The sequence below is a fragment of the Artemia franciscana genome, chromosome 3 (assembly GCF_032884065.1).
Source record: "Artemia franciscana chromosome 3, ASM3288406v1, whole genome shotgun sequence".
Taxonomy (NCBI): Eukaryota; Metazoa; Arthropoda; class Branchiopoda; order Anostraca; family Artemiidae; genus Artemia; species Artemia franciscana.
The window spans coordinates 36814244-36839564 of NC_088865.1; the positions used below are offsets into that span (position 1 = coordinate 36814244).

The following is a 25321-nucleotide window of genomic DNA, read 5'->3' on the forward strand; positions in this document are numbered from 1 at the left end:
TCTTAAATTTTAATGTTAGTTTTTACAACTTTAATTTTAAGGTTTAATTTCACAACGTTATTGCAAATTTAATTTCGACGCTGGTATTACAGACTATACAAAACGGTGTACAGCTGTTAGAGAATATAGAATTACTTTCTTTTTGCAATTTAACATATTTTATTCTAAACTATCCTAATGCGATAGATATGCTGTTGAGTCAGGTGATCGTTTTTAACTGAAAGTATTTCCGGCAATAGAATCTATTTTTCTGTACTTGCCCCAAACATTCTATTCGTTTTCGGAAATTAGCCTCTAGCTCTTGATTAATGGCCTACATATTGGATCACGTGATTTAGCTTTGTCATGTTATTCTGACACATAAGCTATACTGGTTCAAGTTTGGAGGTATCTTCATCTAGTATTTCCTTTTCCATTAGTACTACAACTCTTAAAAATCACTTTAATCAATAATTTTTTTAGGCCATAATAAATGATTTATATGGCAAAAAGCACATGCTAGCATTAAACAATAAAAGAAAAAAAACGTTAGGTTTCTCGAAGAAATTGAATAGCTATGATGCTAGTATTACGAGCAAAGCAAAAGTGTGTAGAGTTGTTAGAAAAACAGAGAGCGCTTTTCATTTTAAATTTCCAAGGCTCGACAAATCTTTATAGAAGTATATGATATAATAACTATTGCAAAAAATAGTCTCAGGGCTATAGCAACAAGTAAAAGAACAGCGACAACTAGTTAATCAACGTAAACATATTCCCACAAAACCTAGCCTACAGTACTCTGCAATTCTCACCACGTAATAACCGCAGAAAGAAATGTCCCCAACGAACCCCAGTGACCTGATAGTATCTTAATACCCTTCTGAGCTACTCTAGTCAGTCTTCGTCACATTTCCCCAAAATTAAACATCACCTCTTAAATCCTTTAATTTTTCAAACTGAAATATCAAATATATCTCACGAATAAACATACCAAACACAACTCATAAAATTTGCTACCTTTAACTCACCTGAATCTAGTATCTGCGATTAAAATATAGAAGAGAATAACTGAACTAAGAATTGAAAGGATATAATTGCACAGTGTGACAAAAATAAATGTGTTAATATTTAAACATGTTCCACGTTCCCCTTTTCTGGGTGATGTGGTATAAATTCTATACAGACATCACGGCTCAAACGGAAAATTTTTGTTCATGGTCGAAAAAGTTAAAGTCCTGCTCGTATTTATTATTATTTTCATTCTTGCCCATTAGAAGGGAGGAGGATTTCTCCTTTGAGATTGGTCTAAAGAACCCCATTGGTCTGAAGAACCCCCTATTTTGCAGGAGAACCCCCTCTCCTGCAAAATAGTAGCCTAAAGTAGCCTGCTCGTATTTGTTATTATTATCATTCTTGCCCATTAGAGGGGAGGAGGATTTCTCCTTTGGGATTAGTCTGAAGAACCCCATTGGTCTGAACAACCCCCTATTTTGCAGGAGAACCCCCTCTCCTGCAAAATAGTAGCCTAAGAGGGTTTTGTGTTATTCTCATTAGAGCCCGTCCCCTTTTTATGTGTCTCAAGATAAGCAACATCATACTTTTTATATGTGTTTGAGTATTGTCATAATTTCTAATAGCTTCAGGACTTAAGAAATTAGAGAATTTTTCCAACATTAAAAACGTTAATGATAATACGGTGTTTGTTAATTGGAACCCTTGTTAAAACTAACCATAACCCCTGCTTCTTCTACAGGGAGCTATATGACCCAGAATGAAGGTTCTACCTCTTTTGGCTGGCCATTAGAAGAGTTATTGTGCTTGGTATGACAATGTCTAGTAAATCTTCTTCTTGAATATGTTGATCATTTCTTTAAAGATTAAATAAAAAAACTAGTTTTTTAACTGAAAGTAAGGAGCGACATTAAAACTTAAAACGAACAGAAATTACTCCGTATATGAAATGGGTTGTCCCCTCCGCAATCCCTTTCTCTTTACGCTAAAGCTTTTAATTGTTTTAAAAAGCAGAATTGTGACAAAGAGTCAAACTTTAGCCTAAAGAGCGAGGGATTGCGGAGGGGATAACCCATTTCATATACGGAGTAATTTCTGTTCGTTTTAAGTTTTAATGTCGCTCCTTACTTTCAGCTAAAAAACTAGTTCTTTTATTTAATTTCTGAACGTTTTTGAATTAATGCATGTTTAATTTTGACTCTCAACACATAAATTATTAAAATGAAATTTACATATTAATTCCTTTTTTGGCTAAATGGCTTTCTCTTAGTTTTGATCAGACGATTTTGAGAAATAAGGGGTGGGGAAGGAGGCCTAGTTGCCCTGCAATTTTTCGGTTACATAAAAAGGCAACTATAAATTTTAATTTTTAACGAATATTTTCATTAGTAAAAAATATACGTAACTTAAGAATTAACTTACGTAACAAACTTTTATATTCTTAAATTTTTGTTATGTATATGAGGGGGTTTGTACCCTCGTTAATACCTCACTCTTTACACCAAATCGTAAGTTTTGTCACAATTCTTTAAGAATGACCCCTGAATCAGAAAGGCTGAAGAATAAATAGTTAAAATTACTAAAAATACTATAGCATAAAGAGTGAGGTATTTATCTCCTCCTAAATACCTCGCTCTTTATGCTAAAGCATTTTTAGCACCCCTCATATGCGTAATAATCTCTGTTCGTTTTAAGTTTCAATGCTACTCTTTACTTTCAATTGAAAAAACTTTTTCGTGTTTATTTTTTCATTGTTTTTTATAGTAATTTTGGAAAATCCTGCGCCCTTTTCATTGAATTTCTGTTCCCCCATGACATATTTCTCCAAGGAAAGATCCTCCCACATAGCCCCCTCCCATCAACCCCACCCCCAAAACCAAAAAAATCCCCTGAAAACGTCTCTACACTTCCCAATAACCATTATTATATGTAAACACTGGTCGAAGTTTGTAACTTGCAGCCCCTCCCCCAGGGACTGTGGGGAGTAAGTCATTTCCAAAGACATAGTTATTATGGTTTTTGACTATGCGGAACAAAATGGCTATCTCAAAATTTTGATCCGTTGACTTTGGAGAAAAATGAGCGTGGGAGGGGGCCTAGGTGCCCTCCAAATTTTTTGGTCACTTAAAAAGGGCACTAGAACTTTTCATTTCCGTTAGAATGAGCCCTCTTGCGACATTCTAGACCACTTGATCGATACGACGACCCCTGGGGAAAAGAAAAAAAACAAACAAACAAATAAACACGCACCCGTGATTTGTCTTCTGGCAAAAAATACGAAATTCCACATTTTTGTAGATAGGAGCTTGAAATTTTTGCTATAGGGTTCTCTGATACGCCGAATGCGATGGTGTGATTTTCGTTAATATTCTATGACTTTTAGGTGGTGTTTCCCCCTATTTTCCAAAATAAGGCAAATTTTGTCAGGCTCGTAACTTTTGATGACAAAGACTAAATTTGATGAAACTTATATATTTAAAATCAGCATGAAAATCCGATTCTTTTGATGTATATTTTAGCATCAAAATTTCGTTTTTTAGAGTTTCGTTTACTATTGAGCCGGGTCGCTCCTTACTACAGTTCGTTACCACGAACTGTTTGATAGAGCAAGGAAAATTGGAGCGGGGGAAATGGTGACCAATAACATCCCAAAAGTTTTATTATATTTTGCACTCCGGCAATAATTTTTTTTTAAGTGATGGATGCTCTTGAATGGAAATAAAACAAAAGATGCTGAACATCTTCTTTAGATCAAAAATTTCAATACATAGATATCAAGATAGAGATTTAAAATTAACAACTTATTGCGGCACCCAAACACCTGACGCCAACACAGCTACGCAGACTCCTCCTTCATCTCAATCTGTTCAAAGCTTCTCTCTTTACAACCTCCAAACAAGTTCCAATTTTCCTTAAATTTTTTCTCATGACATCCTCCCACCCCATTCAGCGACGACCTGCTTTTCGTTAGGCCGACAAGGACGATCTTTGACAATCCGCCATCCTTCATCCTCAAAACATGTCCTAGTCATCTTAATTTTTTTTCATTATAGCCGTAGAATGCATATCCACTATTGCTTAGCCTAATCCAAAATGTTCCACCATCCAAACATTCTTAGGGTAAATCATGGATAGTTCTATTCCGAATGGCTATTTCAATATCAAAAATACTTGTGGGCTTACCCTACCTAGTCGAAAAAAAAAACGTAAAAGAAACACATACATACCTCTTCTTGCTAAGGCACAGGCAAGCTCACTTCCAAGGAAGCCACCTCCAATAATTGCAATAGATTTAACATCTCTCGATACCTTGTCTAACTTTTTAAAGTCCTCAATGTTCCTGAATAATGTCACCTTTTCAAGGATTTCCTCGCCAGCGTTAGCAAGTTGAGGAAGGTTTCTTGGCTTACCCCCAGTGGCGATTAAGCATTTATTGTATTTAATCTCAGTTCCATTCTCCAATATCGCTTTTTTATTGTCCGCATCTACTTTCACAACACGCTGTCCACGTAATATGGCAACACCCCCGTTTTCTCTCTTATCAAGATCAGCGACATCACAGTAAAACTCATCTTTTTCATAATATAAACTACGTTCCCGACCATTCCATTGTTTGAATACTAAATTATCAGCTGGTTCATTAATATCCTTAAACCAAAGTTCTTTTGACAGAGGAGGTCTCATGTATGGATTGTAAGCCTCTTCCCCAATGACTAGGACTTTGGCCTTTGGGTCTTTCGACTTGATGGCTCGGAATGCAGCAAAAGATGCAGTCCCTGCACCGATGAGCAAATATGGAACTTCTGCGGGTAGTTCATGAGAGACTAAGGTTACACCTAAAAAGGATAGAAATGAAATCAGGAGATTAATTATTAATTACAAAGCAAAAAGAGTTTATAAGCAGCAAGAAACTTTACAAAAAAAGTTGTTTTCCTGATTTCATTGTTTCCTTCAGAGACAAGTTACAAATTTTGAAACACTAATAGTCAAAATTAAACTTCAAAGACGTGACGGCTCTGTTTAAAAAGTTAAAATTTAATTATACTTATTGGCAACCAAGCGGTACGGAGATTTTAAGATTAATTAAATCTTCAATATTTTTAGTAAAGTTGGTACTGTTACCAGACAAAATTACTTGCTGCAAAGAAACAAAGCAAAAAAACGAAAATCCAAACTAGTTTTATCCACAAAACAAAAACATAACAACAAATTTAAAATCTACAGCACATTTTACGGCAAAAGTGGCAGTTTTAAGGAACATTAAGGCACATTGGCATGGCAAGTCATCATATCTAGCTAGACTGTTGTTGATTCTTGTATACTTCCTGGAGTCTCAACTATAAATACAGGACTTGTTGTTGATTGTTCTGAGATCTCTTCAATTAGTTGTAACTCTGTAAAATTAATTGACAAGTCATTAAATGTGATATCTAAAATTATATTATATTCATATTATATATTTATAAGAAATTCATATTTTTAACAAGAGCTAAGAGATCATATGGCACCTGTGACGAAGCCAGAAGAGCGATGAGACAAGAGCTCATATGGTATGAGCTCTAACGAAATTCTAAGAATCAATAGATTGATTTAAAAGGAAAATCAGAGGCTTAAACCCGGTCGGAATTTGAAATAAGAGCTCTGAGTCACGATGTCCTTCTAAATATCAAAATTGATTAAGATCCGATCATCCGCTCGTAAGTTATATATATCTCATTTTTTTCATTTTTCCTCTCCCTTCAACCCCCAGATGGTTGAATCAGGAAAAACGACTTTATCAAGTCATTTGTGCAGCTCCCTGACACGCCTACGAATTTTCATCGTCCTAGCACGTCCAGAAGCACCAAACTCGCCAAAGCACTGAACACCACCCCTAAATCCCCCAAAGAGAGCGAATCCAGCACGGTTACGTCAATCAAGTATCTACGACATTTGCTTATTCTACCCACCAAGCTTCATCCCTATTCCTCCACTAAGCGTTTTCTAAGATTTTTGATTTCCCCCTCCAACTCCCCCAATGTCAACAGATCTGGTCGGGATCTGAAATAAGAGCTCTGAGACATGAGTTCCTTCTAAATATAAAATTTCATTAGATCTGGTCACCCGTTCTTAAGTTAAAAATACCTCGATTTTTCATATTTTTCTAAATTAACACCACCCAGCTCCTCCAAAGAGAACGGATCTGTTCCAATTATGTCAATCACGTATCTAGAACTTATGCTTATTCTTCCCATCAAATTTCATCCTGATCTCTCGACTCCAAGCGTTTTCCAAGATTCCCCTCCAACCCCCCATGTCGCCGGATCCAATTCGAGTCGAAAATGGAGCATCTGAGACATAAGATCCTTCTATATATCAAGTTTCATTAAGATCAGATCACCTATTCCTTAGATAAAGATTTTCACGTTTTCCAAGAATTCCGGTTTCCCCCTCCAACTCCCCCCAATGTCACAGGATCTGTTCGGAATTTAAAACAAGAGCTCTAAAGCAGAAGATCCTTCTAAATATCAAATTTCAGTAAAATCTGATCACCCGTTCGGAAGTTACAAATACCTCATTTTTTCTAATTTTTCCGAATTATTCCCCCCCCCTCCAAATCCACCAAAAAGAGCGGGCCCGGTTCAGTTATGTCAGTCACGTATCTTGGACTTGTTTTTATTCTTACCAATCAGTTTCATCCTGATCTCTCCGCTTTAAGTGTTATGTAAGATTTCCGGTCCCCCCCCCCAAATGACGCTGGATTCGGTTGCGATTTAAAATAAGAGATCTGAGTTACGAGGTCCTTCTATATATGAAGTTTCATGAAGATCTTATCACTCTTTCGTAAGTTAAAAATACATCATTTTTCTAAGTTTTCCACAATTAACCCCCCCAACTCCCCCAAATAGAGCGGATCCGTTCCGATTACGTCAATCACGTATCTAGGACTTCTGCTTATTTTTCCCACCAAGTTTCATCCCGATCCCTCCACTCTAAGCGTTTTCCAAGATTTTAGGTCCCCCCCCCCCAAACTCCCCCCAATGTCACCAGATCCGGTCGGGATTTAAAATATGAGCTACAATATCCTTCTAAATATCAAATTTCATTGAGATCCGATCATCCGATCGTAAGTTAAAAACACCTCATTTTTTCTAATTTTTCAGAATTATGCCTTCCCCCCCCCCCAACTACCCCAAAGAGATTGGATCCGTTCCAGTTATGTCAATCACGTATCTAGGACTTGTGCTTATTTTTCCCACCAAGTTTCATCTGGATCCCTCAACTCTAAGCGTTTTCCAAGATTTTAAATCCCCCAACTCCCCCCCCCCCATGTGACCAGATCCGATCGGGATTTAAAATAAGAGCTCTGAGATACGATATCCTCCCAAACATCAAATTTCATTAAGATCTGATCACCCGTTTGTAAGTTAAAAATACCTCATTTTTCTAATTTTTCCGATTTAACGGTCCCCCCCACCCCCCGCAGATGGTCGAATCGGGGAAACAACAATTTCTAATTTAATCTGGTCTGGTTCCTGATACATCTGCCAAATTTCATCGTCCTAGCTTACCTGGAAGTGCCTAAAGTAGCAAAACCAGGACAGACAGACCGACAGAATTTGCCATCGCTATATGTCACTTGGTAGATACCAAGTGCCATAAATATATATGAAAAATATATAAATAATGTCCTTCAATTAAACCTTGAAGTTTGTTTCAACGCATAATAAAACAAATTACTTTAAACAGATGTTTCAATAATTATAAAAGTACGCTAGAAATCGAAATAAAAAAAAAATTATAAAGTTTTTCATAACCACGAATTCATAATTAGGTATAAAAATATTAGTGATAGTACAACACCAAAATTTTTCTCAATCTTAATCCCAATGTCACCATGACATTTTAATTCTGGCCTCGAAACGCTCATTATTATAATCTATTTTTCATCTTTATGGTATTAATATTAAAACCAGAATTTACATTACCTAATCAGGTTTGGTATGAGCCTTGTTCCTGATGCAACAGTTGACTATTAACCATTTACTGCTTCAGAATTCCGGACTAAAAAAACTAGTGACGAAAAACACATTCGAAAGCTAAATTTCATTTTTATCGTTGGAAAAATAATATTACATCCCTAACTGATATCATTGATGCTTGTACGCGGCTGACCAGTGTAGCATCCAATATAATTATGAATAATAATTATGTTGTTTCTGTTACTGATCCCCTGTTTGCTTTTTGCATCATGATATTGGTTAAATCTTTTTTCCTCTTTTTCCGTATCTATATGTCGTAATGATTATTGATATTGTTGTTTATTCTTTCGATGATTATTGGTACCGATTATCATTGTTTCTTAATGATATTTCGTTTTTCATAATGATTTTCTTTTATAATACATTACTTTGCAGTGTCAATTCTAATGTTCATTTGTGGGTTAAAAACAGTTAAGTAAATAAATAAATAGCTTAAAAAACTATAAAGTAAAAATGAAAAAATATATAAATAAAACAAGATAAAAACTCAGGTGTTGGCTTGTTTCGAGAATTGGGAGAATTCATTCTATTTTAATTCGAACAACTCGATTCTCACGATTCAGATTTATCACATTCATTACTATCTCTCCCATCACTAATAGATATTAATAATTTTTTAGTTTCGTTCCTCGTAAAAAACGATTTATAGACACGTCTTATCAGTTAGACAGTTTTGTAAACAATTTACAAGTTAAAACAATTCCAGTGATTAAAAAAAAGCTTCAAGACATACCAATATTTAAATCTCTGCTAAACCCAGCTCACCATGCAGATAACATTTGAAAAAGTGAAATGCAGTCTAAAATATTTGCGAAAAAGCTCCCGTTGTTATGCTTCAAAGTCTTAGATTTTTCTTAAAATGCCATTGGCCGATTTGGTTTTCAAAATTACCATCGGAAATTAGCTATTAAATATTTTGATTTTAAAAAAATTGCTGAAAGCTGTTTCTCGAGAATGGTTTTTAACCGTCTACTTAGAAAAACAGTTTCGAACAAAGTAAAAACAGTTGAGACAACAACAAAGTAAAACAACCCGAAAAATAATGTCAAAGGGTCATTCGGTGATAGGTTAAAAACGTAAAATTTTTCATTCACCGTTGTTTTCCGTCATTCAATTTGTGGTTTTCACCATCATTCGGTGAAAACGTAAAAAATTTCGAAGTAAGTTCTTCTATTTGTATTTAAGTTGGAAAAATTCCATTTCTTATTGAATAACTCTCAGTTTTGTACTTCAATAATTTAAGATTTTCTATTTAGCATGGTAGGCCAATTTCATCGTAGAAATTATCTTAGTAGATACCAGAATGAATTATCATCGGAATCGGCCATTTATGGTCGATTCCGACAAACTAATTCTGTGTTCTAATTATCATCAAAAATTAGGTGCTTAATTTCCCGATTCAACTGTTCTTTCTGTATTTCAGTAATCTTAGATTCTTTTCTTTTTATTTGGCATGATTTGCCATCATGATCTTAAGGATTATCATAGAAGATACCGAAATAGAATAACTGGATTATCATCTAAATCAAGCATCTATGGCCGATGATAAGATAGTTCGGTCTTCAAAATCGTAACCAAAATGATTTTCTGATTCAAAAGCCGTTTCCAAAAAAGCCTTCAGAAGTCTGAAGTTCTGATTTTTTTTTTTTTTTTTTCATATAAGGAGTTTTTGTCAGTGAGTCATGTTCACATGGTAGTTATCGTTAGTAAGCCCGCTTATAAATGGAAGTGGGCTGGACAATCGCTGCAGAGCAAAAAAAAAATCAGGAGTCAAAAACGATGTTGCCATTACGCTGACCAACTAATATTAAAGTGCTTCTACGTCATTATTTTCAACTTTAGATTTAATATCCAATAGCCAGTTAAGCATAAGCGTCTACAATAAACTATATCAATAAGAGTACATTAAAACTAAGAATCTGCCCAGTAAATGCTTTGGAGCGCTTAACTTCGTGTTTCTTCCTTTCGTTTCCCAAGATATTAACAAAGACAAAGATTTATGATTAGCAAGAATGATGTCAATTTACAGTGCATGAAACTAGGAACTATCACATTAATGGATGCAATATTATACTTAATTTCAGGAAAATTGAACTTGATTACTCATCCTTATGAACTCCTCGAAAGATACATAAATAGATTCTTGATATTAGTAAGTATTTAGAAAAAAGGACTTTGTTCATACAACTGACAAATTAACTAAAAATTTTTTAAACGGAATTTGTTTTCGACATATATATATATATATATATATATATATATATATATATATATATATATATATATATATATATATATATATATATATATTGCTTGAAGATTGACTGACCAACTTCCTCAATCTATTTCCACTATTTGTTCAGCATAGTTGATAAGTTCAGTAACTATACTTTTAGGGATAACATGATTCCCCACAGCCCCTGGGGAAAAGATTTTTTAATTTTTAGTTTTTTTCTAGGAAACTACGAAAACTAAGAATGGCGACGATAAACGCCATCTATAAAAACGACTTGTAGGATATCATACCATTCAGCACAAATTCAAGAATAGACAAAACGTTAGACAAAACCGTTATTATAGTATATATATATATATATATATATATATATTAGAAATCCAAAACGAACAGAATTATCCTCTATATAAGAGGGATGCCAATCCTCAATCTCCTCATTAAAAGTGTGATACACCCTCCCCCAATGCTTCAAGAATAGATGCTCTAGAACATGAGTAACGTGAGAACAAGTTAAATTATTTTCTCCTCAATGCCTTAAGAATGAAAGGGCTTATTTGTTAACATTTACTTTAAACAATACGAACTTCCAGTCCAAATTTTTTGAAAGGTAGCAAATAAAGCACTTGAATCAACCGTCTTCAAAACATTTTTAGTTAAGCACTAGTTATGTTTGACTATAAAAAGTACAGGCTCGAGAGGGAGGATGAGGGGCATCAGTCTTGCTCACATAAGAATAATTTCCGTTTGTTTTGAGGTCTTAATATTGTTCGATGTAATCATTTGGTAAAATTTGTTTTATCAATTGAATAAAACTAGACTCCAAGTCCGTAATATGCTAAGTTTCATGAAATTATCTACTGTAAAGCTAGAGCTATGTCAAAACCTATGCTGAACAGTATTTGACATTTTAAAGATTATAGGGGGTGCTAACTGCAGTTATTCAACTTTGAAAATTCATATCTGACAGCCGTTTTTTCCAGACTTCAATATAAATTTTCTGACTTAAGTTTGCCTTCAATATACAATATGAAGCAAAAAGTAACACAACTCACCAGCGGCTTCAACAGGTACTTCTGGTTCAGTGGCATCAGTTTTGACATCTGTTTCATTGGCATTAGTTTTGGCATCATTTTCAGCAGAAGCTGCAACTTCTTCGGCAATTACGGCAGCAACTTCTGGGACTGGTGCTGCTTCTTCAACTGACGGTTCCAACGTTTCTTCTACGTCTGGTGCAGAACTTTCTTCAATTTCTTCTATGGAGCCTGGTGAATCTAGTTTTATATTATGTTTTGTTGGATCTGGCTTGAATCCAAGATACAAGGCTCCAGATTGCCAAGCCTATAGATAAGAATATGATGCTTTAGATTTGAAGTTCGTTAAAAAGAAGAAAAAAAAAATGTCTCATTTAAATATTTAAGCCAATCCTTTTGGCTTCCTTTGTGTGACTTATTAATATTTACAGGGGAAATGGACAAAAAATTTTCATTTTTAAAGCAAAATAAAATGCTACCAAATTCCCTATTGGTCTGGTGAAATTCCTGGATGACGGTCATAGCATTAATAGATATTTATTTACCCTTATGGCTTTGTAGGCGTGGTAGTCAAGTTTCTATAGAATAAACAAAATATAAAATAAAAACTAAAAGAAAATTAAAACTATAAAATAAAAACACAAATAAAATATTCCCAATATGCCCAAGACTTGTGACTATTATTATGGTTTTTACTATTATTATTGGCACAACATTTGATTGACTAAACCAGAATCTTGTTTAAGGTAAATTTAAATGATAGCGTAATTTAAAACGCTGGGTGATATAATAAATGTTGGGCATCGAATTCTCAATTTTTCCAGTGTCTACTAATTCTTTAGCTTGCTGCCCAATTTTTGGGATTCCGTGACTTGGCCAGTTCCTCCCAGACCTGCAGAAATTCCTTATGAAAACTAGTGAGCCATAATTGGCATATACAAGCAAGGGTATCCAAAACGCAGTGCAGAATAAGGTTTCAGGCCCCCACTCCTCTACAAGGCCAGAAATATACAAAAATTAAAAATTTTTACAACATTCAGAAAAAAGTAATGCTTCTCTGTAAAAGAAAACTTTTTTAACCATCTGTCTCCCCCATCAAAAGTTGTATGCAAAAATGAAATATAGCTTCGGTCTAATCATCACCCACGCTGTCCATTGTAATTCCCAGTTGTTTTTTTTTCCATTGTTTGCAAAGTATAAAAAAAAATTTGCAATAATATCAACAAAAATGCGGGTAGAGCGAGTGACCATTTGAAACAAAAGAAGAGCAAAAACTTTCAGTTTTATCAACAAAAATGAGGGGGGAGAGTGACCATTTGAAACAAAAGATGGGAAAAACTTGCAGTAATATCAACAAAAATGGAGGGGAGTGACCATTTGAAACAAAAGACAACAAAGCAGATTAATCTAGAGTTTCTTAGAAAGATACCAGCTGACATTTGTTCTTGATTTTTTATAGCTCCTTTTAAAGTTATTTGGAAGAAACCCATAAAATAGCTTGTCAAAGATTTTCACTGCCCTAAAGAAGGAAATCCCTAGACTACAGAAAAAAAGTACTAAAACAGAAATGTTTCTTAAAGCTGTGTCTTCAATTGGGTTTTTCTTTAAAAACTTGAATTTATTCAAAACTTTTCTCTGGAAATTTTCAATTGTTCTCATAAAATACAAAAAAAAAGGTAGCTGCATGGATTGCAATTTTTTGGAGTTTTCCAACTAGACAGCAGATAAACTGCATCAAAAAAACTCTAAAATCAAAAATCACTGAAAACAATTGTAAATTTTTCTATCCTATGACGACTTTAACTTCACGTAAATTCCCAAAAACTTGAACAACAATCTTTTGCCATTAATAAAAATTAAGTATTTGGCTCACTTCAAAGCAGTACATTTATCCTAAAAGATAAAATCTGATTTTTTTGTAAATTCTTCTGAACTTCTTGCTTTTTACAGAAATTTTGATTTGAAGATGACCCAGCAAAACCTTGATCATAACACTTGACCCATCTGAACAGTCTATTCACTTATAAGGATACCAAAAACTGGGTGAATTCATGGGCAGTCCAAAAAAATGTATTGTTATTTCAACAGGCACTCAACCTGTTACCATAAAACTGGTGAACACAGTGGCTATCAAGAGGCAACATTTTATCAAGTCAATTTGAAACCTTTTTTTGAACTGTGCAGTAAATTTTTGGTAAAGCAAACACAAAAGATATTATAACTAATAACATTCTCTATTTTGCTTCAAACACATACTGTAATAATGCAGAGTTGGGCTACCCTCCTCCCCCAGCCCATTAGATAGCCTATGGGTCTATGTCAAGTGGGCACAACTTCTACATCCTGCAGAAAGATTAGAGAACCAAAATCTAATATTATTATTAATTGAAAACCTGTCTTCATAAAAAAAGAAAATGACAGAGCACAACATAGAGACAAAAACAAAATTACAAAACAAAAGTAAAATATCACTATACAACTATGACAACATAACTAGAGTTGACAAAGTCGGCTCCAAGCATGCCTTGAAATCTTTTAATTGTGTTTTTTCATGAGTTTAGCAATGGCTATAGTAGGATCTGCTATTCACAGACTACTGATGAGATTTGAATTGCATGTTCTAATTGGATATCTCACTAGGTATTTTGCAAAATAGAAAAAGTGGAGCAAATTTTCAATTTATCAGCATTTCAGTAGTTCAAAGATTTAATTTATTAAACTACTTTCTAGGATCTGGGAAAGTGGATTTGACATAAAGCAACAGCGGCTGCAGTTCAAATTGATTATAACTCGTTAACTGTTAATATCCAATTGAAATATTGGAGCAGAATAATAAAATTATCAAAACTAAATCTTATCTTATAGGTAGGCTAATATGAATTGTAGACAGGGTTAACTAAAGCAGAGATTTGGGTTAAAGATTAAAATACTTACAGCAAAAGCTGTGACCACAGAGAAGGCTAGACCGCCAAACAGATGTGAGTTGTACCTTCTTTGCCTAGCAGCATTGAGATGTTGCCAAGATCCTTCAGGGACAGGCAGATCATTCATTGTGGGAGGTTTGAAGGGAAGCTTTGAGCCTCCAGAGCCCCATCTTTTCTGACCTATAAATTGAGAATTGTTAAATACATGGAGAGTTATCAAATGTATTGACAATATTTACTGTAGCTCCTTATTTTGATTTTTCCGTCTTAGCTGCAACAATGTACTAGTTCTTTAAACCTTACTAGTAGTCCTACTGAAAGTCTGGACTAAATTTCTTCACTTACAAGGTAATAGCAGTACATTACAAATTTCAAAAATAGGCAGCTAAAATATCCACATTAACAAACTTCAAGACTTCTGTGACAAGCACTGCCTTCCACTAGTCACAGTAAGATGCCAATTCTAGCAGTGGAAATGTCATGTAATGTAGATTTGAGTGTTGACTTTCAATTTATAGTAAATAAAAAAAGACTAAACCTTTTTTTTTGAACTGACAGTAATAAACAATATTAAAACTTAAAACAAACAGAAACAACTCCATATAAGAGGGGGGCAGCCCCATCCTCAACCTTTGCTCTTTGGGCTGAAGTTCTTTAAAAAACACCTCTCATTCAAATTCAATGGTCCTTGTGTTTCATGAGTTGTTTCTTAACAGTTGCTACAAACATTCCAAACTTTAGCATGAAAAGCATGGACCTTAAGGAAGGGTTGAAAAAGGGCCATCCCCCTTGTACACCGAATAATTTGTGTTGGTTTTAATTTTTCATGTTTTAATGTACTTTCAGTTTGAAAAAAACTTGTTTTTTTTATGCATAATTTCTGACCATTTTCAAATCATGCCAGGAAATTCCATTCTAAAAAGTTTTCCCTTCATGTAAAATTACACTAAACTTATTGTAAAATGTCTTTGGTGAAAAAAAGGGCATGAGAGAGGGGCTTGTTGCCCTCCAATGATTTTCATTTGAATGAGCCCAATCTTGACCTTCTATTAGCCTACCATTGGCTCAATACAATAAGTCATGTGGGAAAGCCAAAAAAAAAAAAACACAAAATAAAATAAAATAAAAAATAAAACAGATATATGAACTGTCTTTTCACAAAAAAATTTCATATTTTTGTAGATAAGAGCTTCAAACCTCAACAGTAATGTTCTTTGATATGCTGAATCTGGTAGTGTGCTTTTCATTAAAACTCACTTGACTTTTTGGGTGTGCATCCCCTTTTTTGAAAATCACTCAAATTTTCTCACGTGTGTTGCTTTTAATGAGTAGCATTAAACTTAATGCATTTTATGTATTTGGAATTAACATATCATAGTAACATATCAAATAACACAATAATCAGCTGTTGTTAAATGATGTTTTATAATTCCTCCCTGGTGGGTACTGGCATTTTATTGCCATCTCTTGAGCCATCTCAACCCCCAAATAAATTCAAGTACACATGGAGGGGAAGGGGAACCCACTGTCACATTTTTTGCACACGTGTGTGACCCTGGTTAGAAGTTTGCTTTCTTTTTCTTTTTCTTTTTTTTTCTTAGCTCCTCTTATTACATTTTGTATGCACAGAGAGTGTGAGCAATTATTATTATAATAATTGGTTTGTCAATCAGCATCTTAAAGTTTTATTTGCACAGCTCAACAACTTTACAAGATTCCCTGATAAAATTCCTAAGCCCAACAGCATTCCACCAGCAAGCGTAAATGCTTTAGACCAACTAAAATCAGTTTTCAGCAGCATTGATAGAATGAAACAATTATATTTCAGACAATTGTAAGACAATCAGTAAAATTAGTATCATTTAAGTAGAAATCAAAGGCAATATAATAAGCACTCTGTAATTCCTGCTTTAACCATTTGGTTGTCTAGTATATTTTTTTTTATTTTTTTTTTGTGCAAAAGTCATTTCAATTGTGTTTTAAAAATGAGAGACGTCAATTTAAAGCAATGGTATGTTATCAGGTGTTACTCTAAATTGACTTTCATCTTCAAATTTGAAGTTTTCAAATTTTCTAATTTGACTTTCATCTTCAAGAGCTGATGAAAAAACTTATCAGAATCTGGGATCCGCTGCATTTGGATCATTGGTTGACAGCAAGAACAATCAAGGAAGAATTGAATTTGACTCACACTACTGCACATCAGACTTTGACAAATGAATTAGAGATGACAAAAATCAGCAAAAAATTGTTCCAGAAAAACCTGCTGCAAGACCAAAATGACAAGGATGGAAAGGTGGCATTTTTAGATTCAACTGAAAAAGACCCCAGTTGCTGGAATATGTCATTACTGGTGACAAGTCTTGGGTGTTTGAATATCAACCAGAAACCAAAAGCCACGCCATAGTGGCCCACTTCAACCTCACTAAGGCCCAAAAAAGAAATGATGAAGAAGCCAAAGACAAAATGTATCCTTATTTGTTTTGTTTTTTTTTTAATATTTATGGAATTGTTTACAAAGAGTTTATAACCTTGTAGCATCCTACTGAGCTTGCTTGCTTATTAGTTTAGTGTTGCTTTTGTTATGTGCTTATATTGTTGTATTTACAGGTGCTTGGGTCATATTAAAGAGCTAAATCAACTTGAGACCTATGAATTCCATATATGGGTGTCAGAAGTGGGATATTGAACAGCAAACATGGGTGGAGTAACCCCTCCAGCAATCAACTGAGAATCTGAAAATATTGATGAAGAATGGTCAAAGTTTGAAGAACATGCAAGATCTATATTTCTAGGCCCTCTCTGTGGTAAATTGGAGAAGATTCAGTGTGCCTATCTACTTTTGTGGATGGGCAAAAAAGGAAAAGACATCTTTAAAACTTTCAACATTGAAGCAGATGATACAAATAAAATCAAGCCTTACCTTCTGAAATTTCATGAGTATACTGCTCCAAAGAAGAACAAAGTGTTTGCCAGATATAACTTTCAGGAAAATGACCAGCATGATGGAGAGATAATTGAGAAATACATCATAGAACTGAAGTTGTTAGTCAAGCCATGATCCAAAAGAGATGACCAGAGACGAAATCATCTGTAGAATCATAAATTCAAGAATACAAGAGAAACTTCAAGCTGAAGGCAACAGCCTTACATTTGACAGAGCAGTAGAAGTTTGTAGGATATATGAAACAATCCAAGCACAGCTGAAGTCATTTCACAACAATTCCCACCATCCCTGACCAAACAGGAAGTGGATGTAGTATACCAGAAACAACCAAAACCAGCAGATAAAAGATCAAGATCAAAAGACACAAAGTGCTACTTCTATGGAAGAATCTATGGTCACAGACACAGCTGTCCTACCAAAGGGAACACATGCTCAAAGTCCAGAAAGTAAACCACTTCACAAAAGTATGCTACAGCAAAGTCATGAAGGTCATCAAAAATGATGAATGGAGCCAAATAGCAGAAACTGCTGAAGAGGATGAAATACTGCTAAGGCCTACACTGTAGAGCAAAATGGGAGTAACTACTGTAACTATAGTAGTAGACTACTGTAAGCTTCAAAATTGATACTGGGGCTCAGGCAAATATCATACCACAACATTACTTTGATCTCCTTGCTCTGAAACTGCTCATACAGCCAACAAAGCAAAAACTCGCCAGCTACCATGGCTAAAGAATCTCAACAGCTGGAACCTGCCTCCTGTCATGCAGCTATAATGGAACCTCTAAATAGAAACATAGGTTTTTCATAGTCAGAGGAAATTCTGTTCCATCTTCAGATACCTACCCCAAAACTGAAGGAGGAAGTGCAGACTCTCTTTGGAGTGCTAAACTTTCTCTTGAGGTACATCCCAAACCAGGCAACACAGAACCAACCATTAAGGGACCTGATTAAAGCTAATGAGTTCAAATGGAAAGAGCTCAACACCACATGTCTCAACCAGCTCAAAGAGTCCATAGTAACCAACCTGGTTTTCTTTGACAACTCCAGCCCAACCCTTGAGCTCAAAGTTGATGCCTTGAAACATGGACTAGGAGCATGAATATCCACAAATGGCAAAATCTTTGCTTACACATCAAGATTGCTGAGTAAATCCAAACAGAACTAATCAAAGTTAGAGAAGGAACTCTTTGCCATAGTCTATAGCTGCTGTCATTACCACCACTATCTATATGCAAGGAAGTACAGGTCATCACAGATTATTGACCACTCAATTCCATACTAATCAAACCCATCCCCACAGCACCACCAAGCATCCAATGCCTGATGATGTACATACAGCCATATGACTTGACTTTCAAGTACCAAGCCAGTAAAGAAATCCCTGTCACAGATGCACTCTCAAGACTACATCTTCCAGACTTTGATGAAGAATTACATGAAAAGATTAAAATTATTGTACATTTGTTTGTAAAGTCTATACCCGCCACAGGCAGCAGATTGGAGGAAATCAAACAGGGGACCTTGACAGATCATGAACTCCAAGCACTGAAGACTGTCATCTTTGAGAGATGGCCCAACAACAAGAGACAATGCCTGGACACCATGGTCCAGTACTGGAATATTTGCCAAGATCTCTCAACACACAACAGCCTAATCTTCAAAGGCTCAAGAATTGTCATTCCTACCACTCTACAAGACACTGTCTTCAAGGGACTACATTCTGCTCATTTGGGCACAGAAAAAAACAAGCAAAGAGCCCAAATGATTGTTTACTGACCCAGTATCAGAAAAGACATTGAGACATTTATCCAATGATACACTGCCTACACTCACACAATGTCAAACAATCAAAAAGAGCCAATAATTCCCATGCTGACCCCTTGGCATGACATGGGATGTGATTTGTTTGAATGGAATGGGATGCAGTATGCAATAATGGTCAACTATTACAGCCACTATTTTGAGGTGGACAACCTAACCTCCACCACCACTTCTCAAGTGGTCACAAAACTCAAAGGGCACTTTGCTTGCCATGGAATACCAGCCATTTTCACTTCTGATAATGGGCTGTAGTTCAGTTCCAGCATATTCAGGCCCTTCACAAAAACTAGGACATAGAACATCAAATGTCTAGCTCTTATCACTCCACAGCAAACAAGCTCATAAAGAAATACATACAAACCTGCAAGAAAATCTTGAACAAGTCCAAGACCAGCAGACAGGACCTATACATTGGCATCCTAGAATACAAGAACATGCCTGTAGATAGTATGATAGCATCAGCCCAGCTGCTCATGAGCAGGCATGAGCTCTGTCACACATAAACATCTAGAGAAGAACATTGTGCCCAAAGCAAGCTTTTTGGACACACTTAGAGAAATCTAGAGTGCAACAGAAAGAGTACTATGACAGGACCAGTAAATCCCTGCCCAAAATTCAGGTAGGGTCAAGAGTGGGTGTCCAAGTGACACCTAGCAGTCCTTGGAAGAGAAGAACTATTGTCAAAGTGGGCTTGCAGCCACAATCTTACACAATTGCTACTAACAATGGATTGATGCTCTGATGCAACAGGGTTAGACTCTCCCACACAAAATCAGACAAAGCATCCACTCAGAACAAGACTACCAAAATGCAGAAACCACTCAAGTGTCTGAGGTGGTACCCAAAGTCAACCCTGTTGAGCATCTAGCCTCACCCAGCCTGGCAGCCCCTACTGAATGCACTGGAAATAGTACCACTGCCCCTACTAGCACTGTAACACAACAACAAACAAGACCAGTCCTGGACAGAGGCAGAGTGATGCAAACAAGATTGGGTAGAACAATAATCAAACCCACAAGGTTAAACTTATAGAGACAACAGCATGCTCAGAAGAAGGTTAGAAATAGCATCCTGCTGAGCTCACTTGCTTATTAGCTTAGTGTTGCTTTTGTTATGTGCTTATATTGTTATATTTACAGGTGCTTGGGTCATTTTAAAGAGCTAAGTCAATTTGAGACTTACAAATCCTACAAACCTCAAGACCAAATTAAGAGAGCAAATAGAGAATAGAGCAGAAGAACAGGATCTTGGAGTCATCATTGATAATAAATGGTGTCATCATTTTAGTTTGAAGGATGTCATCAATTTAAGTTTATTACCCTAATTAAGGTAATAAACTTAAATTCCATAGCCATGTCCAGCATGTTGTATCCTGTGTAAGCTCTAGTCTTGGACTACTAAAATGAACTATCAACAGCAGGCAGGCATCTATATTTATAAAACTATATAAGGCTCTTATTAAACCCCATCTCAATTTTGGCATGTATCTTGCTGGTCCTTGTTAATGACAAGATGTGAGGCTCATCAAAAACATACAGAGATGAGCAACAAATGCACACAAAGTGTAGCATCAACCTCATACAATTGCTGCCTCAGATACCTCAAACTACCAACTCTGGTTTATGGATCCTTGCACAGCAACAAAATGCTTACTTGAAAGCTGCAGAACAAAAAGTCAGCAATCTCAGTCTCAGTACCAACCAGCACAACACAAGAGGACACTCCAGGAAGCTACCAAAGCCAAGCTCCTGATCAAAAACTCACCAAACATTCTTTTTGAGAAAAGTCATAAACCATTGGAATTAACTGAAAGATTCAACTGTCAGTGTTCCCTTCATCCAGTCTTTCAAAAACCAACTTGACAAAGAGTAGGAGAAGAAGCAGTGGAGGTTCAACTGGCATTTATCAACTCAAGAGCACTACATGTCTGGAAGACCTTAAAGCTCTCACATGGATTAAGGTGAAGGTGATATCATTTAATGCTCCATTACAGCCAACTTTTCAGTTAGGCCTATTATTTTCTTTTTCTATGGAATTAGTTTTGAAAATGTAAGTCCTGCTATTTGGGTAGAGTTTTAAGCCATAGGCTATCAATGGGTTTTCTAAAATTAGGAAACATAGCTATTAGCAAATTTTTGAAACCTATAAATTGGGATTGAACAAAGCTATGAAGCTAAAAACTGTTGTATTGTATTTTATTTAAGCAGAATATGTATTTTTTCAAGATGTCACACAAAGATTTTAAAGGTAATCAAAGTTCAAGGCCCTCTAGAGGAAGAAACAGTGGATGTAGGTACCACAAAATACCTTTTCTGGACAAACTTTGGTCTATAGACCTGTCCATGAGAGTTTCATTTTCCTAACCTCACCCCTTTCAAAGATAGCAAAACAAGAATTTTACCTTTAAGACTGTATTCATCAAACTCCAGATTAACAGCCTATTTTCCATGATTATGGAAGAGATATTTCAACCAAAATAGGCTAGGTTATTTATCCAAGATTAGGCACTATCTGAGTAGCTAGGCTACTGAGGGTACTACCCTAAAAAAAAATATAATAAAAATAAGAAATTCTTACATTTTTCTGAAACCTTACAAACTCGGGAAACAATTTGCCGGCTCCTCAAAATGCCAGACATTATACTATATGATTTTCAATTTTTTTTTTAGATTTTTCGATTTTCAGTGTGCACGGAAGGTGACCAGCATTGCCAAGAATTTTGTGGAAATTAAGAGTTTTACGTCCACATATTGTTTTTTGGTGGAAGAAAAAATGTCCATGACATAGATTATTAAATCACTTAGTAATTTTTCGGTAGCCAATAAATTTAATACGTTTGCTCGTCTGGCTTCCTCTAGGCTCACTTTTAACATAGAATACCTCACGGATAGTGCACGAAAAAAATTACAGAAAGAGTTAAGTTTTTCTTAGAAAGACTCTCTTTTTATTTTAAATATGTTATTGAGCTTCATCTAAAATAATGAGTTTTCTAGCTACAGACATTGTTTGGCTTAAAAGGAAGCTTCAAATTGATCCAACAGTTGTGTTTTAACGGATTGGTAGACATATTTTGACACGGCCATTGAACCGCTTTAGTCCATTAACTTGCACCAAAACTAGAGTCGAATCAGAATCAAAGTTGAGGCCTAATTCTTTAAATCTAGAAACGGCAAAAGCATGGAAAAGTAGTCTCCCTATCTTTAATGTGGGTCTGACAGAAGAAAAAGGACTTAGTGTTATTAAAGAGAATTAGTGAGCAAGAATTATATTTGAGCTTCTGAAATATAAATCTGACCTTGAAACCAAGGAAAATGTTTAGTTGTTATTAAAACCGCGTATTTCTACTACAGATGTGAATGTGGTGTCGTTGGGACATTGGACTTCCATATGTTGTGGTATTTTACTTTTATGTTAAATTCTGGTTATTCTCAAAACGTGCTTCAAGTTAGCTTTTCCTATGTCAAGGGCAAAAATTTCCTTCTTTGTGCAAAAACCAAAAAACGTTCAAGTTACAATATTTTCTAACTAAACAATAATAACCTGTGTGCAAACAATGAATAATTTGTTTAAAAGGTAAAAATGGCCATAAAAAGTGAGAGAGGTGGAATTTAAAAGATTTAGAACATTTCTAGAAGTAGAATGGACGACCACTTTCCTCTTGTCATTTTTGAATACTTTATAAGAAAAAACTTTTGCAATATGGAAATTAATGGTTAATCTAAATTTCAATTCCAATATAAAGTAGGTTTATTTTCAATTTTTTTCATCTTATTCAACTATATTATGTAGTTTCCCATCTTGAAATCAGAAGGGCTTAAAGATACTGATAATCTATAAGTTTTTCTTAATCTTGAAGACGATTTTGAGTAGTCTACATGTTTTATGCAAAAAGCTTTAGATTGTAATGTTTTTTTTTAAACAAGATGAAATTTGTAATGTTTTGACACCTAGCAGTTTGTTTATAGTGACCATTCAAAGACAAAATAGCACTACTTGGACTGAGTATGAATTAGTTTAGAATTTAACATGTGACTGACAATACTGTGACAAAGAAAAGATTGAATACTTCCTTTGTTAAAAGCAACCCAAAATAGAAGCTTTAAAATACTTAAAAGTTTTTTTGATTTGCTCTTTGCTTACAAGGCAACTAAAAAAACACACATTCAGAAATTTGCTTTTTGTATGGATTTGGATTTGTTTCTTTTCTAATTTGATTCATTAGTGACAGTTCAATATTAATTGTTCGTTTAATCAGGGAGATAGATAGATAGATACTTTATTTCGTGATTAAACTAAAAACAGGTATTTCACAGAAAAAAAAACAAAAAAACACGTACACACTACACTATCGAAAAAATGCACACTATCGAAAACAAAGCATAAACACTAATAGAAGTCAAATCTCTTCATGTGGGATATAAATCTGTTTACAATAGTCCGAACTTTAATATGTCTAATTATCAGGGATAAAGGAAACGGCACACTTTTGTCATATTCAATTAATTCAAACTTCATTACTATACTACTACTAATACTACTAATAACTCACTGCAGCACCAAGCCGCCTGAGGCCAACACAGCTACGCTCGCTCCTCCTCCAACCTAATCTATTTAAAGCCTCCCTCTTTACACCCTCCCAGGAAGTCCCCATTTCCATTAAATCTTTATTTATGACATCCTCCCAACCCAGACAAGGACGACCTGCTTTCCGTGTAGTTCCAGACGGTTGGCCAAAAAGGACAATCTTCGGCAATCTGTCGTCCTTCATCCGTAGAACGTGGCCTAGCCATCTCAACCTTTCTTTCATTATAGCCCCAGAAAGCGGGATTGAACAACACTTTTCGTACAACCTACTGTTTGAAATACGGTCAGTCAGCCGGGTTCCCAGAACAATCCATAGGCAATTTCTCTGGAAAACATCTAGTAAATTTTCATCTGCTTTTCGGAGTGCCCATGCTTCAGAGCATGGTTCTGAAGCCCATGCTTCAGAGCCATATTTGAGCACTGTCATCACTGTAGCTTCCAATATTCTAATCTTGGTTTGTAGACTTATCTTTCTGTTCTTCCAAACTTTTTTTTAACTGTGAAAAAACACCCTGAGCCTTAGCTGTTCTACTTTTAACATCTTCACTGCTCCCACCATCTTTACTAATAATACTACCAAGGTAACTGAAGCTCCCAACCTGATCAATCTTTTCGTTACCTAATGTCACCTGTTCATCTTCACTTATTCCTAGCCTTAGTGACTTAGTCTTCTTAACATTAATTTTCAAGCCTATTTTAGCATCCTGAACTCGTAAAACCTCTAAAAATTCGTTCATTTTGCTCACACTTTCATCTAATATGCTTAAATCATCAGCATAATCTAAGTCCAGGAGTGTTCTTCCTCCCCATTTGATTCCATGGTCTCCAATTGCCTTTCCTGTGCTCCTTAAGACGAAGTCCATCAAAATGATCCATATAAAGGGGGATAGAACACAACCCTGCTTAACTCCTGATTTAATACAAAACCAGTTGCTAACCTCATTTCCTACCTTAACGGCAGCAGTATTATTCTCGTACATAGCGCAAATCACTTTAATGTATTTTTCAGGTATACCATATAACGACAAGACCTTTGTTAACGCTGTTCTATCAACAGAATCGGAAGCTTGCTCATAATCGATAAAACTGAGGACCAAAGGTGTTTGACAACGAAGGGACTTCTCAATTATTAACCTAAGAGTGAAAACATGGTCGACACATCCTCTACCTTTTCTAAAACCGCATTGTTCTTCCCTTAAAACTTTGTCTACAGCATGTCTCAGTCTAAAAAGTATCATATTACTCAGCAATTTGCTACCTACAGAGACCAGACTAATGCCTCGATAATTACGACACTCACTCTTGTCACCTTTCTTATACAGTGGTTTAATTAAGGTTTTCTAAAATCATTGGGTACTTCCCCTTTTTCAAAAATCATGTTTATAATCTTCAGTAGCTCATTAATCATTCTATCAGCACCTGGGGCCTTATTATTTTTTAATCCTTTTAGTACTGTCGCTAATTCTTCCTCACTAAGCAAATCTTCCTTCACATCCAAGGTATCACAAACTTTTTCACTTTCATCTATATCTTTTCCTGCAACTGTATCTCGGTTTAGCACATTCTCAAAATGTTCCACCCATCTTTCTTTAACTTTTTCCTTATCACTAATTGTGGCCCCATTTCTATCTTTAACTGGGACTAGTCCGGATTGGCTACTCCCTTTCAATTTATTAACATGCCAGTATAATATTTTACTATTATGCCGTCTAGCCGCATCTTCCAGATCCTCAGCAATTTTATCCATCGCCTCCACTTCACAT

At 35.3% G+C, this 25321-nt stretch overlaps 1 protein-coding gene across 1 annotated transcript in view; it reads right to left on the minus strand.

Annotated features, from left to right (window-relative positions):
- LOC136025242 (apoptosis-inducing factor 1, mitochondrial-like) overlaps positions 1–21734 on the minus strand; it is a 47559-nt gene extending 25825 nt beyond the window's left edge. The window contains exons 1-4 of the mRNA XM_065701075.1: positions 21552–21734; positions 14214–14383; positions 11301–11586; positions 4218–4826 (exon numbers count right to left, since the gene is read on the minus strand). Of these exons, the coding sequence (XP_065557147.1) occupies positions 4218–4826; positions 11301–11586; positions 14214–14383; positions 21552–21612 (1126 nt within the window). The 5' untranslated portion in view covers positions 21613–21734. The remainder of the gene's footprint in view (positions 1–4217; positions 4827–11300; positions 11587–14213; positions 14384–21551) is intronic.
- Between the last annotated feature and the right edge of the window lie 3587 nt (positions 21735–25321).